Source organism: Pollicipes pollicipes, unplaced genomic scaffold (genome assembly GCF_011947565.3).
Source record: "Pollicipes pollicipes isolate AB1234 unplaced genomic scaffold, Ppol_2.1 Scaffold_4295;HRSCAF=5057_pilon_pilon_pilon, whole genome shotgun sequence".
In the NCBI taxonomy this organism is placed as follows: Eukaryota; Metazoa; Arthropoda; class Thecostraca; order Pollicipedomorpha; family Pollicipedidae; genus Pollicipes; species Pollicipes pollicipes.
This window is the reverse complement of record NW_023596461.1, coordinates 28,365,264-28,379,739: the sequence shown is the minus strand read 5'-3', so window position 1 is coordinate 28,379,739 and position 14,476 is coordinate 28,365,264. Positions and strand designations below refer to the sequence as shown.

General features: G+C 53.1%; 1 protein-coding gene across 1 annotated transcript; it reads left to right on the top strand.

Moving 5' to 3' along the window:
- Positions 1-4,243: 4,243 nt before the first annotated feature.
- Positions 4,244-12,832, top strand: LOC119096729 (RISC-loading complex subunit tarbp2-like). Its single transcript, XM_037219640.1, is given in 8 exon segments — positions 4,244-4,394; positions 7,520-7,609; positions 8,103-8,222; positions 8,224-8,476; positions 9,525-9,664; positions 10,960-11,100; positions 11,416-11,527; positions 12,631-12,832. Coding segments are annotated over 8 exon segments (1,041 nt in total). The 5' UTR covers positions 4,244-4,346; the 3' UTR covers positions 12,768-12,832.
- Positions 12,833-14,476: the final 1,644 nt, after the last annotated feature.

The following is a 14,476-nucleotide window of genomic DNA, read 5'->3' as shown; positions in this document are numbered from 1 at the left end:
AAGCCAAAAACTGGACCTGTTCGGCCGACCATGGGCACCTTCAGAGCCCATGGTCGGTCGAACAGGTGCAAGTTTTTATGAACAAAACGATACAAAATTGGGCGCCTTTGGACTTGCAGGCGAGTAAGAACAGTTGCAAGCGAAAGTAAAGGACCTGCAAGCAGACAAAAGCTTCAATGATTTCAAAGCTGTTTTTTGGGAATTTTGAGCTTCATTACGTTGTCCAGAGGCCCCATGCTCTTTCCGCCTTCCACGTTGCCCTCGATTTTTTGCATTTGCCTGGAGGGCCCTGGCTGTTGCTGGGCCCCCTGCTGGCGTGCCAGAGCAAGGGGCCTTGTCACGTGCCACGTGCCAGAGCAGGGGCCCCCTTGTCACGCAGGGCCTTCCACGGATTCTTTACATTCGCCAGAAAGGCTCTGTACGCTATAGCTGGGGTCCCATATGTTAACTTGCCGGAGTATTATCGGTCGCTCAGTGGCCTTTTATATTGGCCTTGGTTAACCTACCGTCACACTCGTGGTATGCTCATGGATACTCTAAATTGGTCAGGGGCACTTCCAGTTCTTTGTGATTTGCTTAGGGCCCTACGCTCTTGCCGGGTGTCCATCTGTTAATCTGCTGAGGGCACATCGGTCGTTCGGGGCCCGCCACACTGAGTCTTGGGTTTTTTTCTAATTGAAAAGAGGGCCCCGCACCTTGTCGGAGTTCCATCTGTGAGCCGGCTTGGGCACACTGAATCGTTTTGGGCCTTGCACACTGAGTATTTAAATGCTAGGACCCCTACGCTCCCTCGGGGGCTATCTATAGCCTGCATGGGGTACACTCGCGATCTTTTGCATGCCCTCCATGCTGGTCTTGGGTACTTCTTATTTGAATGGGTGGGCCCTTACGCTCTTGTCGGGGACATATCTGATAACCCTGCTCGGGCATATCGATCGTTCGGAGACCTTATGCATTGGGGCTTGGGTGCTTCCTATTTAAATGGAGGGCCCCACGCACTCGTCGGGGGGCCTCTGTTCGCTTCTTCGGCGACACTGGGCTGTTTGGGACCATGCACATTAGGTTTTGGTGTTTGAAGTTAGGGCCCTGCGCTCCTATCGTGGCCATCTGATAACCTGCTCGGCTAGGCTTCATGTGTTCGATAGCTCTCCGCATTGGGTTTTTGGTTACCTCTTATTTGAATGAAGGGCCTTGTGCTCTTATCGGGGCTCCTTCTGATAGGCTGGTCAGAACACATTGGGTCGTTATGGGACCTCTACATCGCGTAATTCCTATCTGAATGGAGGGGCCTACGCTCTTGACGGGGCCCTATCTGCTAACCTGCTCTTGGCGCATTCGGGTCATTCAGGGCCTTTCATATTTGAATGGAAGGCCCTGTTTTCTTGACGGGGCTCTATCTGTTAACCCCTGCTCGGGTACGCTCGATCCCTCCGGTGTCCTCCATGCGTGTCTAGAGTGCCTCGTATTTGAAGTGGATAGCCCTGTGCTCTTGGTGAGCCCCATCTTTAAAGCTGCTCGGGCCGGTGGCTGATACAGAGGGGGGGGGGGGAGATGATCGGGGGGAAAAAGCACCGGACCATGCGAGGAGACCCATAGACTTCGAAGGGGGTCGATAACGGCTTCTGAACGGACGCAGTTTTCTAATAAAAGCAAAACAAAATTGCCCGTCTTTAGGTCTACAGGCGACAGTATGTTGCAAGCGAAAGCAAATAGTTTATAAGCAAGCAAAATTGATTCTTGTGATTGAAAATGTGGGTGATAAGGAAATATTTTGGGCTCATTACGCAGTACAAAGGCCCCTTACGCTGTTGCACGGGCCATGTATAGCCACTTGCCTGGTCGATCTGACTGCCATGGAGCCTTCCACGTTTGCCCTTGATCTTTTCACATTTTTTCTGTGGGTGATCCCAAGGCTGCGCTGGGACACTATCTGCTTTCATTCCTGGGCCACTCTTGATCGTTCAGGGGCCCTCCACCGATTCTTCCCATCCTACGAAAGGCTCTATATGCTTTTTCCGAGGGCCCCATATGTCAGGGTACACCTAGCTGCTCAGGGGCAGCAGCTAGGTCACTCTTTTCACTTGCCCAGAAGACCCTGCACTTGTTGACGGAAGCCTCCTTGTTGGCCTCGCACGCCACCCACGATCGGTCAGGTTATGTTCCTATTGGCCTTGCTGCCTTAGAGCAGCAATCGGATATGCGCCGATGAATTTCTAAGCTCAATCGTCGAACGTAAGTTTACGTGCCGCTGACGTCGCACGTGTCATTTTCCTTGACCGTTGAGTATGTGTGACAATGATCAAACTTGTGCATCAAGCTCTTAACATATTTAATTGCATGACATTTTGTACTCCTTTATTTATAACAAAGAAAAGTTTGCATTGTCATTAGTCATCGCTGTTTTCATCGCCCAGCCGCCTACCCGTAAATAAGCTAGGAATCAAGTCCGTGCTGGGCTCTCGGTGGTATTTTAACAAGCCAACTTAAGTTTATTTTGCCTGTTTTTCCGAAACGGCCTAGATTAAAAATCCCAGGATTTAACGTGATATGGAGAAAATGAATGAGCTCGAAGTATGTGCATACGTAACATGCCTATCTCCATAGGGCTGTGCACAGTGAGATGGGATTTCCCGTATTTATCCCGTCTTTATCTTCATCCCTTTGAAGATGAAGATGGTAACCTGTGGCACCAGTTTTTAAAACGGCTGGTGAAATTGCATGCGCTCTATCTTCTGGTAAATGCTAAAAGCAGATTAGTTTAGCGATTTCCGAGTTTGGACTTGGCTGCAATGCCCTAAGGTGGTTTAGGCGGTATTTGAAGGTAAAGATGGTGACCTGGGGTCAACGGTTTCTGAACTCCTCATAAAATCGCATGCGCTCTATCTTCTAGTAAAAGTTTTAAGCAGATCGGTTGAGGGCGGTTTCCGAGTTTGAACTTGGCTGCAATGCCCTGAAGCGGTTTAGGCGATTTTTTAAGGTAAAAATGGTGGCCTGGGGTCACCAGATTCAGAAAGTCAACTTAAGCCGTATAATAGCTTTCGATTGGTGCCGGCTTGAAGAAAATATGGCCAGTAGTTCCGTTGTTTGAAGTTGGCTGCATGGATGGCGGTGCTGTGAAGTAGTGTTATCCGGCGAGGAGGGCGGGCACCACGGGGAATCTAAACCCGTACCTGGGGTATCTCAGCTGCGTAATGATTAAACAAACACGTGTTCACTGCTATACTACCGGCTCCCGGTGACCAGGATCAAACCTTTTGATGCATTTGTTTCACTAGTCGATTCTGAAAAATAATGAACGTTTTCAGGGCAAACATGGGATGGCCTTGTGTGTTACAAAGTCTTTTCAACCCACTTCCATTCAACACTGACGATACCCCTTATTTCTTTCAGGTGAAGGGGCTCCCTTGAGTATTACACTACAAGGAACATTGTTGTGTTGTCTCACTACAACACTGCAAGGAACATTGTCTTGTATCTTGCACACTATTGATCTTAAAGTGTGACAGCTGGAATGCAGGATATTTTTGGAGGAGTGGGCATTGAAGCGCCCAGACCTGCGGTCGGGCCCCTAAATGCGACCCCTGGCCGGTCTTTCGGCCCTCCGGATCTCCAAAACCAGTCCCCTAATCGTAGGTCCGAGGGTTCCGAAGGGCCCCTCGCAACTTATGGAGGACTCGTGCCCCTGTGCCCCCTCTCCTGCCTGCGCCACTGGTGCCCAGCGAAAACCATTGACGGGGGTGCTACAGGGTAAGGATGATCCCATAAGCTTTCTCGAGTGTGATTATTTGTTATACAGGGGTTGGACGCATGGAAAAAAAACTTCCCTCCTCGCCCCTCCCCTTCATCCATGCACCCTGGAGAATGCAGTTATGTTTAGTATCTTTTTAGCTCAAAGAACCTCCTTCGCATCATTGCTTTGATTCCGAACACTGTCCCTATGCGGTTTTTTTTGCCATTTCAGAGGTTGAGACACGCCAACCTGTAACGCACCATTTATCATATAGCATGCCCTCGCATTTAATAGCATTTTATACTCTGATCTGGTAGCATTCTGATAACATTGCTGTTGAATTCACGGGCTTATCTTGAGATATTTTGTCAGGAAAAAGTCCGTAGCGACTTGGAAACAAATATGCACCATCCGTGTATGTGTTGCATGTGTTCATCTGTTTCAGACGTATTTCTGGGAGAAAAGGGTGCAGGAAGTGTGAGCTGCGAAAACCCCAAAGATCGGGGCCTTTGGATAAGCTCGGATGGTCCCGTTAATTTCAGTTAATAACTGCTATAGTTGTATCCCTGTTGTTTGATCCTGCATAACTGTAGTTTGTGTCACTAATCACTCACTGATGGATGCTGACAGTAACTCCAATGGGGTTGCGGTGAACGGCACAGCGGTGAGTTTTCTTTGGTTTGTTGATGCATCACACAAGAAAATATGTTGATAGTCCTTGCACTCAATGTGTATCACCTTTTATCAGTCCATTCTTCTTTAACTATGTGGTTTAGCATTTGGTTTACCATCATAGTTTGACATTAGTCCAAATACCTAATAAAAATAAAAGTATGATGCCTATGTAGGCATTGCTATTTATCATTCATGAGTGGGGATTGACATAGATTGACTTTGAAGCAGACAAGTTGTTTCATTCTTTTATGCTCTCAAAGAGGGTGTTACATTATTGAATAACTTATGAAATGTAAATAATTTTACTGTGAGTAAATGACTACCTTTTAGAGGAAAGCAACTTTTTTGTATAGATGTGACCCTTTTTCCTCATGTCAAAGCTAGGTTGTCAGGAAACAGCTGAAACAATTGCTGATGCCATGCTATCATTAGTGTAGGAGGACTGGCATGTATTGCTGTTTGCAAAAACTGGCTAAAGCTGCCTAGACCTTTGCATAGCAAACCATGCTGCTGCAAGCCAGTGATGTGAAATGGACCAGTATGGTTATATTAAGTTGTTTTAGAAGGTGTTGGCCAGATATTTGCCAGCAGAAACTTTTTATTGGCATGCTTAAGTGGCATCCTAAACCTAATAAGGGCATGAAACCTGAAATCAGGACCCCTAAATAATAATATAGGCTGCTTAAGCTGGAAGTGATTACCTTGTCCTGATTTGGCTCTCTCCTAAGCAAAGTCTTGATGATGCTGTATCATTGGCAGCTGATGTTATAAAAACCCTAAATCAATATTACCATCATTGTCATCATCATGATACCACTGACCAGCATGTAATAAATTTCATTAGATTTGGCAGTTGGCTGCCTGATCTGAGCAGACCTTGCCACCTTTCGCTTACCCATAAAGACATGGCAAAATCAGACTGATGATAGTCTGTGTTACTGAATGTGGACAAGGTGGTAATTAGGGCCCTGGTGCTTAGACTGCTGTGACAGAATACTTAAACTTTGAAACAAGCTGGTCTTAGGGTCATACTGGATGCACATAACATACATCAGTTCAATTCAATTTGGTACAGGTGATGAAATATGGATTTTGCAACCTTTAAGACCAGCCAATACTTCTAGCTACAAACCAGAATTGGCTTCACCAGAAGAGTAATAGAAATGCAAAGGTAGGATCAGTGGTTGCCTGGGTTTGTGCAGATTATGTTCTTATCATGGTTATAACCTTTGGTTATTGTGGGTTTTTGTTTAAGTTGGTGGATTGAATGGGTTGTTTCCTATAATTTGACAGCTCAAAACAAGTAGGTATGCAATATTAGGAGGTTCATAGCTAGTAAAAAAATATGCTAAGACTTTAACAGCATTATAACTCTATGCCAAAATGGAGTTCAGTGTTTTTCATGTATGTAATTGTTGAAGGCACAGGCCTAACACTGATTTATTTAGCTTATGGGATGGTTAAGTATTTTTAAGAATGGCAAACTTGTTTCTTTAGATGTGGTGAATTTGTATAAAAATGTATCCAATTATGCACCCACTCAAGCTTATCCAGTCTGATATAGATAATGTGATCTTGAAGTTTAGAATATCTTCAGCAAATTTGCTGCTGAGTACATGCATGTTAACTGCTGGCATGGTGTCTCTCAGAAAATGCATCCTCCATCTGTACCCACAAGATGCAGGCAACAGCTGCCATCTGAATTTGGAACTGCTATTGAGCACCAATTTTTGACCTGGAATAAAAGCACCAAGAATAATGACCAACAGTGGTGACCATTGGCAAATCATATCATTGCAGTTTCTAAAACATCATCCCACATTTGTGCCAAACAGTCAATGCACTCATTGAACTGAGTTATGAGGGTGGCAATGAACCATTGTTTGTGTTGATATGGTGCTCACATTGTGAATACTATGGTGAAATATGGATTGGCTGACATAATGTGTTTGTTCTCAGCAGATGTTAAAAAGCTGCTTGGAATAGGTTGATGTTTACATCAGCAGTCAGCAGTGCATGAGGGATGGGCTTGGGTTTTTAGACTCTCATATTGGATGCTCTTTGATTATGGTTGGAGTGATATTCTATCATGTTTTGTGAATCTAAATACTATTTTAAGGACATCCTTTTTCACTGTGGTGGCAACTCTTTGTTTTTTTAACATCCTTTGCAGAAAAAACACCTGGTTTCATGTTAATGGTGATAATCAACTTGAAGTGTGCTTGACATGCTTGACACATCTAGCCTTAAATATTGCATCATTATGCATTGTGTGTCACCATCATGCACTCTGGCAGAGAAACTGTGTAAAGTTAGGCAAAAAACAATGTCTCCTCCATGCATTTGTGGGTCATGTGCTCCAAGACCAAAAAGGTGTCCCTTTAACCTGCCAATGGTAGTGGAAGTGCTGCTCCTCTTGATTTGCCTAATCCAGTGTCCCAGCTCCCTAAAGCACCTGTCTTTGAATTCACCCACATGTGACAGGATGGGTTTGAGTTTCATCAAACACTGGCTGTTTCTCCTGACTTATGATCTGTGGCTGATGGCAGCAGCTATGGTAAATGGCAGTCCATGCCAGAGTCATGGTCATAGTCATGCATGCATATTTCTCCACATGGTGGTTATTATGAATTTGGTTTAAGTGTTTGCTTAATGCTGGAAAATACTAGACAAAGCACCACAAAACAAACCAGCACAAGCACTAGGAAAATGCAGGTATCACCCAAAACACTCCATTTATTCCAGTTGTGATGGTTTGTGTTCTAACTGTTCCTTGGACTTCATAGAAGCATATATTTGGCATTCATTGTGATAGCAAGGCAGATGGCTGTGACCCTTATCCTTTTGTTTCATTTCAAACTGGCTCCTACTGACTGAATACAAATAAGGCAAATTTCAGAATTGACTCAAGCCCAGCCCAGAGTCCAGCACAAGTCAGTACAGGAACCTAGTGTGCTAAAAATGCAAGAACTGTGGCACTGTACAGTAGCTCGGGGTGTCCTATGTTCTTGCCTCCAGTAAATTACATTTGCAGGGAATAGCTCTGAAATAGCAAAGACTTAGAAACAAAGCGATGTTATGGCCAAAGAACCTAATATGATATGCTGCTTTCAGATGCCAACAATGCCATCCAAGACTCCAGTTTCGCTTCTGCAGGAGCTGTGTGCCAAGCGGGGCATCACTCCCAAATATGACCTTATCCAGGTATGACTCAATGGGATTTGACACCACCACCTGATGAACTACACTGATTGACTCACATTGTTTGTCTGCACTCATATGTAGACTCACGTTCTTATAAGCTGGGCAATCGTGATCGCGTAAATTAAGTTCTTATAAGCCAGCGTAACGCGTACTTATCACACCAAGGCATGTCAAAGGCGTTTAACTTTGAAATAGCTCATTTGCAAATTGTCCATTAACCTGGGTAAAGTGGACCCAAGCTCTTCACCACGCCGCTGGTCTGTGCATAAGGCATGCACCTCTTCGCCTCAGCGGCCACAGCATTCCGCGACGACGGACCAGCCGAAGGGCCAAGAGCATGAGCACCGCACTGTCCGCCCAGTGGACCCAGGCGTGGCTGAGAGGAGCGCCCGTTGGCCGTCATGCTGTGGCCGGCTGGCGCGCTGCGGCGCCGGCCGACCCGTCGCCCCTCGGCCCCGGTCCGCGGACGTGACAGTGCGTGCCGTCGCCGCAGGTGGAGGGCGCCGTGCACGAGCCGACCTTCCTCTACCGCGCCACGGTCGGCGAGTTCATCGCCAGCGGTCAGGGCCAGAGCAAGAAGAAGGCCAAACACGCCGTGGCCAAGGCCGTGCTGGGACATGGTGCTCGGCAACCAGGCGGCGCCGCCGGGCGCGCCGGCGCCGGCCGCGCAGGCCGAATCGCCGCTGGAGCAGCTCGTCTCGCCGTACGACGACGGCATCCCCGGCAATCCGGTGGGCCAGCTACAGGAGCTGTGCATGGCGTACCGGTACCCACCGCCGGCCTACGAGCTGTCGGCGGAGGAGGGCCTGCCCCACGAGCGCACCTTCACCATCGCTTGTCGCATCGGCACCGCCTTCACCGAGACCGGTGAGCGCCAGCGGCCGGGCCGCCGCTCGCCTGTGCAGGCGAGGCGCCCGGTCGGCCCGCAGGTCGATGGACTGCAGCGGGTTTGTGTCGTTCGGAACGCTGGTATCCTGATGGGAACTGCAGCGCGTCGTAGATACGCGCGCTGCGGGACGTCGGTTTGGGCCTGGGTTTCAACATGGAGCTCGCTGCCTCCACAGAGCCGGCTCTCACTGGTCCCGTTTGTGGCCTTCGTGCTTGGGGCGTTGGACCTGCCAACAAGTTTGTCAGTCATGTTTTGCTAGAACAAGCAGTTTGCGCTTTGTGTTGGGACACAACGATGTGGATTGGGCTGCTGCTATATTGAGAATATCAGTATGGGACACAGACATTCCATTGTGTACGAAAAGAGAAAGCTACTAAAACAGGGACAAAGACACCAAGTTAGGCACGAGAATGTGCCACAAAATTCTGCGCTTGTAATTTAAGAGCAGTGTTGAGGTTGCCAACTCTCTATCGTAGTGATTGGCCATGTGCTGGCCGTTCAGGGACGAGTGATGGGGTGATGACCATGTGCTGGTCGCTCAGGGACGAGTGACGGGGTGAGGTTCCGATCGCAACCCTGGCTGCTCGTCAGGCTGCCGTCGCGTCCTGTGGACCGTTCAGGGACGAGTGACGGGGTGAGGTGCCGATCGCAACCCTGGCTGCTCGTCGGGCTGCTGTCGTGTCCTGTGGACCGTTCAGGGAAGAGTGACGGGGGTGAGGTGCCGGTCGCAGCCCTGACTGCTCGTCGGGCTGCTGTCGTGTTCTGTGCGCCGTTCAAGGACGAGTGATGGGGTGATGGCCGATCGCAACCCTGGCTGCTCGTCGGGCTGCTGTCGTGGTCCCGCGGGCCGTTCAAGGACGAGTGATGGGGTGATGACCGATCGCAACCCTGGCTGCTCGTTGGGCTGCCGTCGTGTCTTCTGCATGTCTCAGCACCATGGTTTGCTCGAGCAGTGTTCGGTTCGGTCGGCGCGCCCGCAGCGCCGTCTGTCGACTGCACATGCTGACCGAGCCGTCTGCTCGCCAGGTGTGGGCAAGTCGAAAAAGATCGCCAAGCGGCAGGCGTCAAACCTGATGCTGAGCAAGCTGCGCGAGGCGCCGCCGCTGGCTGCGGCGCCGGCGGATGCCGCCGCTGACCCGGCCGCGTCAGAAGCTCACGACCCGCAGGTTAGGCCCCGCGGGGCGCCGCTTGTGGTCGGCGCCGGCTGCCACAAGGTTGGCTGGTACATCGACTGTGGCAGCCGTTCCCTTTGCCGCCCGAGGCTTTTGGACCGTCTCGGCGGGGTGTGGTGCCGCATTTGGGCGCGGCCGGTTTTTGCGGAGGGCTGTAACATGCGCGGCCGGTGTGGCAGCCGTTGCGTGGGCCGTGGTGAGTGTGACGCGCCGCCGGCCTGCGCCGCCGTGGGCCTGGTCGTGGCATTGCGTGTGTGATCCCGCATGTCTGGTGAGCCCGCTGTGCGTGCGGCCGTCCGTACCACGCCCTTATCCGCCCCGGGAGCGGACAGCGCCTGCTGCGCGGCGTTGCTCTCGCACGCTCTCCTTGGGCCGCAGGACACCGGTCTCGTTTCGTTGGCGTGCCTGTCGCCGGAGGATAGTAGCCCGGCCGATCCGGGAGACGCTCCCGCGCCGCAGCCAGCGCAGTGTTCCGGTAAATCACGCTCTCGCTGCGCCGCTGGTCTGGCGGTGCGCTTCAAGGGCCATTTTGTGATATCGGCGGAGAGGAGATACGCAGCCGGCGCGGGGTAGCCGTCTCCCCTCCCGTCTCCCGTTGTTTGTCCCGCCTTTGCTTTTGCGGGCGTGCTATCCCGTCGGCTGGTGGTGGCAGGTGTTCTGCTCGCTGACGCCGTCGGCTGCTGCAGACGGTTACGCCCGTTGAGGCGGCAGCGGCGCAGACGAAGTCGATCTTGATTAGCACGCAGATTAGCAGCTTCGTCACTGCTCACTCCTTCTGCGGTCGGTCCGATCTCAGACATGACAAAATCACAGACCTGCTTTGTTTGGTTTGGAAGTGGCGGGGCAGGTCCGAGATGGCTTGGCCAGCGTACCCATCCTCGCACGAATCAGCCGGCATTTCGGTTGGCTGCTCTGCTGGAATGGCTTGTTGCACTTTCTCCGCTTGGACTGGAAATGCAGCGCCCCGCTCCCCCTCCCTCCTCCAGTGTTTGACCTTCTGTGCTCTCTCCTACTGTTTTCTTTTGAGCCTCCGTAGTGACGATCACTGCCATCTTGCTTCGTTAGTACAAGTGCATGTTATTGTGATCATGCCCTGTGTAGCTGAGCTTGTCCCAATGTTTCAGTGTAGTTTTACATGCATGCATTGCGCCCATAGCTCATGGCGCCGGCGCGCTCGTCGGACGCGGGCGGGCGCTCCCAGAAGGGCGCGCTTGTCACCCGGTGTCAAGGCACGGGTGCGGTCCGGCCGGCATCTGACATCCGAGTCTGACTCGGACTCTGCCCGCCAGGCGGTACAGAAGCTGGCGGACCACTTCTCGGGCCTGATGTCGAGTCAGATCCCGCCGCTGACGGCGTCCAGCAGCGTGCACGTGGGACAGTTCCACCGCAACCTGAAGGCGGCCGCCGGACCGAAGCTCTTCGAGCTGCGGGTACGGCCCTGACCGCCGGCAGCCAGCGCTCCGGGACGCGGCGCCCTCCCGGTGCCGTTGCGCCGCGGTGGCGGTTTGTGCTGGGCCCCTCGCGCGGTCGTTCACGAGGTGCGCTCGCACGCGCGGTGCTCGATGGGCGCGAGCGAAGCACGCTCGGCCCTGAACATGCTCTTTCGCTCACGGAAGACGATCAAGGGGTACTGTTTGAGACTTTACACCAAGCAGCCGAAATTCGTTGGAGGGCGGTGTGTTGCGCCGAATGTGAAGCCCGCGACGGTATGTGTGTGTGTCTCATGCGCTCTGTGTTCTCGACAGGAGACGGCGCCGAACCAATCGACGTGGAACTGCGTCCAGTTCCTGCAGGAGCTGGCCTTGGAGCAGACGTTCCCAATCACCTGGGTTGATATCGACGAGAAGTCATTTGAAGGTATAGCTTTGCTGTCTCTTGTAGTCACACTCCTGCTCGCCGCAGTCTTGAATCGGTATGTGCTTTCTTGCGCCTTAGACACACTGCGTCAGCTCCTCCACCGCAAACCGACAGCGGCTGGCTGTTGATCCGCCGATGACTCTGTGTTTAGCAGTAAAGTGCCGACCCCTCGTCCGCTTATGTCTAACACCTTTTTGATGAAATTTCTAGCAGATATACAGTTATTTGCTTGGGGTCCAGTGTCCAAAGGTCTATGATTTTCAGCTTCGGGATGTCTTCGTTTCGTGCGCACATGATGCACTGCGGGGGGGGGGGGATGGGGGCATCATCGCCGGTTGCAAGTGTCATAACGGAGCACCCAGCCACGCTGTTAGTTTTAATGAATCGGCTAGAATATTGACTGCAGTCAAGCTGATCAGTGCTTAGATTTGGCAAGTTACCGTGGACTGTATTTTAATCTTTATGATCAGATTTAGCTATTTCTGACTTGCTCAATGTTAAAGAACAGATTTAGTTGTTTGTCCATATGGGAATAGGGTATTCTACAGCAATTTATGGTGTCTTCTTCCATTTTTCGGGCTGATCAGGCTGTGCCTAGCCCAGTCCTTCCCCAACGTGCTGCATTTTGCATGTCGCACTGTTCAACGGGTGGGTGCTTTGTCGGCTTGGATGGGAGCGTGCAGTATTTTGTGACGGGCCTCAGCCGTGACAGCACCTTGGTCTCGCTCAGGTTGTGACCATGCGTACAACGCCCCCCCCCCCCCCCCTTTAAACTGTGATCGCCACATGGCGCTCCGTCTGGAAGACCGGCATTCTCCGCTACCAGTGTACTGCTCTGCACTACATAACGTGTTGGTCATCGTGCTAGCTAGCGACAGGCTAACGACAGGCAGACCTCCGAGCGACCTGCGCTCTGCCACGGCCTATGTCTTCGTCACGTCGTGTTTTCCTGCTGCCCTGTCCTCCGGCGTTGGGCGGCGGCGGCGTCGCCCGCTCTCCTTCGGGTGTCGGTGGCCATCGCCGGTGTCGGTGGCCATCGCCGGTGTCGGTCGGCGGGCACGCGCTGCCTCCGGCGATGCTCACCGTGCCGCCGTGTGCCGCAGATCGCTGCCAGTGCCTGGTCCAGATATCGACACTGCCCGTCGCCGTCTGCTACGGCGTCGGCGACGACCCGGCTAAGGCCAAGGCCGACGCGGCGCACAACGCGCTGCAATATCTCAAGATCATGGTGAACAAGTGAGCTGCCGGTCGGGGGCGCGCGTCGGCCGAGCCCGACCCCCGGCCGAACCCGGTTCGGACGTTCGCCACCCCCACCACCAGGGAAGTGACGCTCCAGCATACAGCAGCGCCTGCTGACTGACCCGGCAGTGAGCAGCGGCGTCACCACGTGTAACCGTACAAGCGTGCCGTCAGCTTTGGGTACTGACGGCCGTCAGTTTTAGTTCGCCGCGGGACGTGTGTCCCGCGCAGTTGGTAACTCCTCGCGTCGATGATTGTGTGCATTTCACAAAGAAATGCAGCCGATTTAACGGTGGTCGCGGTACGTTCCCTGGCCAATTTCTGTATTCACCGTCACAATGATCAACTGCTGACTGCAACCCCAAAGCTGCCAGGGAGTGGCCCAACGCTGGCCCATGTGCACCGACCTCGTAATGGGAAATCTGCGTAGCGCGCGATCCACGCTGTTTTTCCACTTGATGTGATCTTCTCGGCTGGTACTTGTTGTGGTGCTAGAAAATTCATCGTACTAGACCGGTGCGGGGTCCGGTCGTCCGCGGCTCTTTTGTTTGTGACGTAATTGACAACGCTGTTGCGTAATTGAACGTTTGTTCCGAGCTTTCGCCCGCCGATGCCGACTATTGTCGTTTGTTACCGCGAGATAAACGGTTTTGAATGCTAAGCTTAAATTGGTGACAGGCCTGGTTTCATTGCGTTCGCCCAAAGCTCGCGTTCGCTTGCTTTATGTGCCCCAAAACCCCAGGGTGGAAGTGACGTGGGTGCCCAGCCGCCAGTTTTGGCCAGTAGCGTAGCGGAGGCCCGAAGTTGGGGCGCGGCTCCGGTTGTAACGCGGCCAGGAGCCGAGCACCCTTCAGCTGCCAGCTGGGAAGCCACGCGTGCGCGGGCTGCGGCTCACCGCCCTCGGGTGGGGGCCTGTCGGCGTCCTGACCCGCTAGGCGGGCCAGTGGGACGCGGCGTGACCCGCGTCTCTTCTCACCTCGCTGGAATCTGCTGCCGTCGATCGGGCGTTGTTTTATACCGTGTTGGTCGGCTGAGGCCCAGCCGACGGCGATCGCGGAAGCCGGCCGGGAGCGTCGCAGGTCACGCGTGCGCGCGCTCGCCTCCGCCGTTTGTGCGTATTGTGTACCGTGTAGAGGGCGCGGCGGCCGCGCCGGCGCCCCGCTGTACCGGCCGGCCAGCCGCGCCCGCGTGCTGGCGCCAATGGCTCTGAGTTTGTTCGCGCCAGGTGTGAGGCCCCTGACTAACCGCGCAGCCGCGCGCTGCCGCTCTCCCCTCTCCCCTCTGTCCCCGCTCTCTCCGCTCTCGTGCGTACCGAGCACCTGGCACCTACCAACGCAGAGGCAGCTGGCCTCGAGCAGCCATTGTGATCCAGTCGGGGCCCGCGCTGGTGGGCCCAGACCGCGCGCGCCTGCCGCCGGTCTGGGCGCGTGTAGCACGAGCCGTGACTGCAAACCGCCGCCAGACGGCGGGTCCGGCACTGCCCGGCCGGCGCGCCGGGCCCGGAGACGGCCTCATGGTGTCGGTCTCGTGACCTGGCGGCACCTCTAGTCCTGCGGACTCAGCTGTGAACCGACGTTGTGCTGCGCGCGCGTGTGCGTGTGCGTGTGTGTGTCAGAGTGCATATGTGTAATATAGGTGGCAGCGAATCCCTCGCCGTGTGTTTCCTGGTTCGGGCTGTCGGCAGTGATACATTGCACAGTGATATGGCTA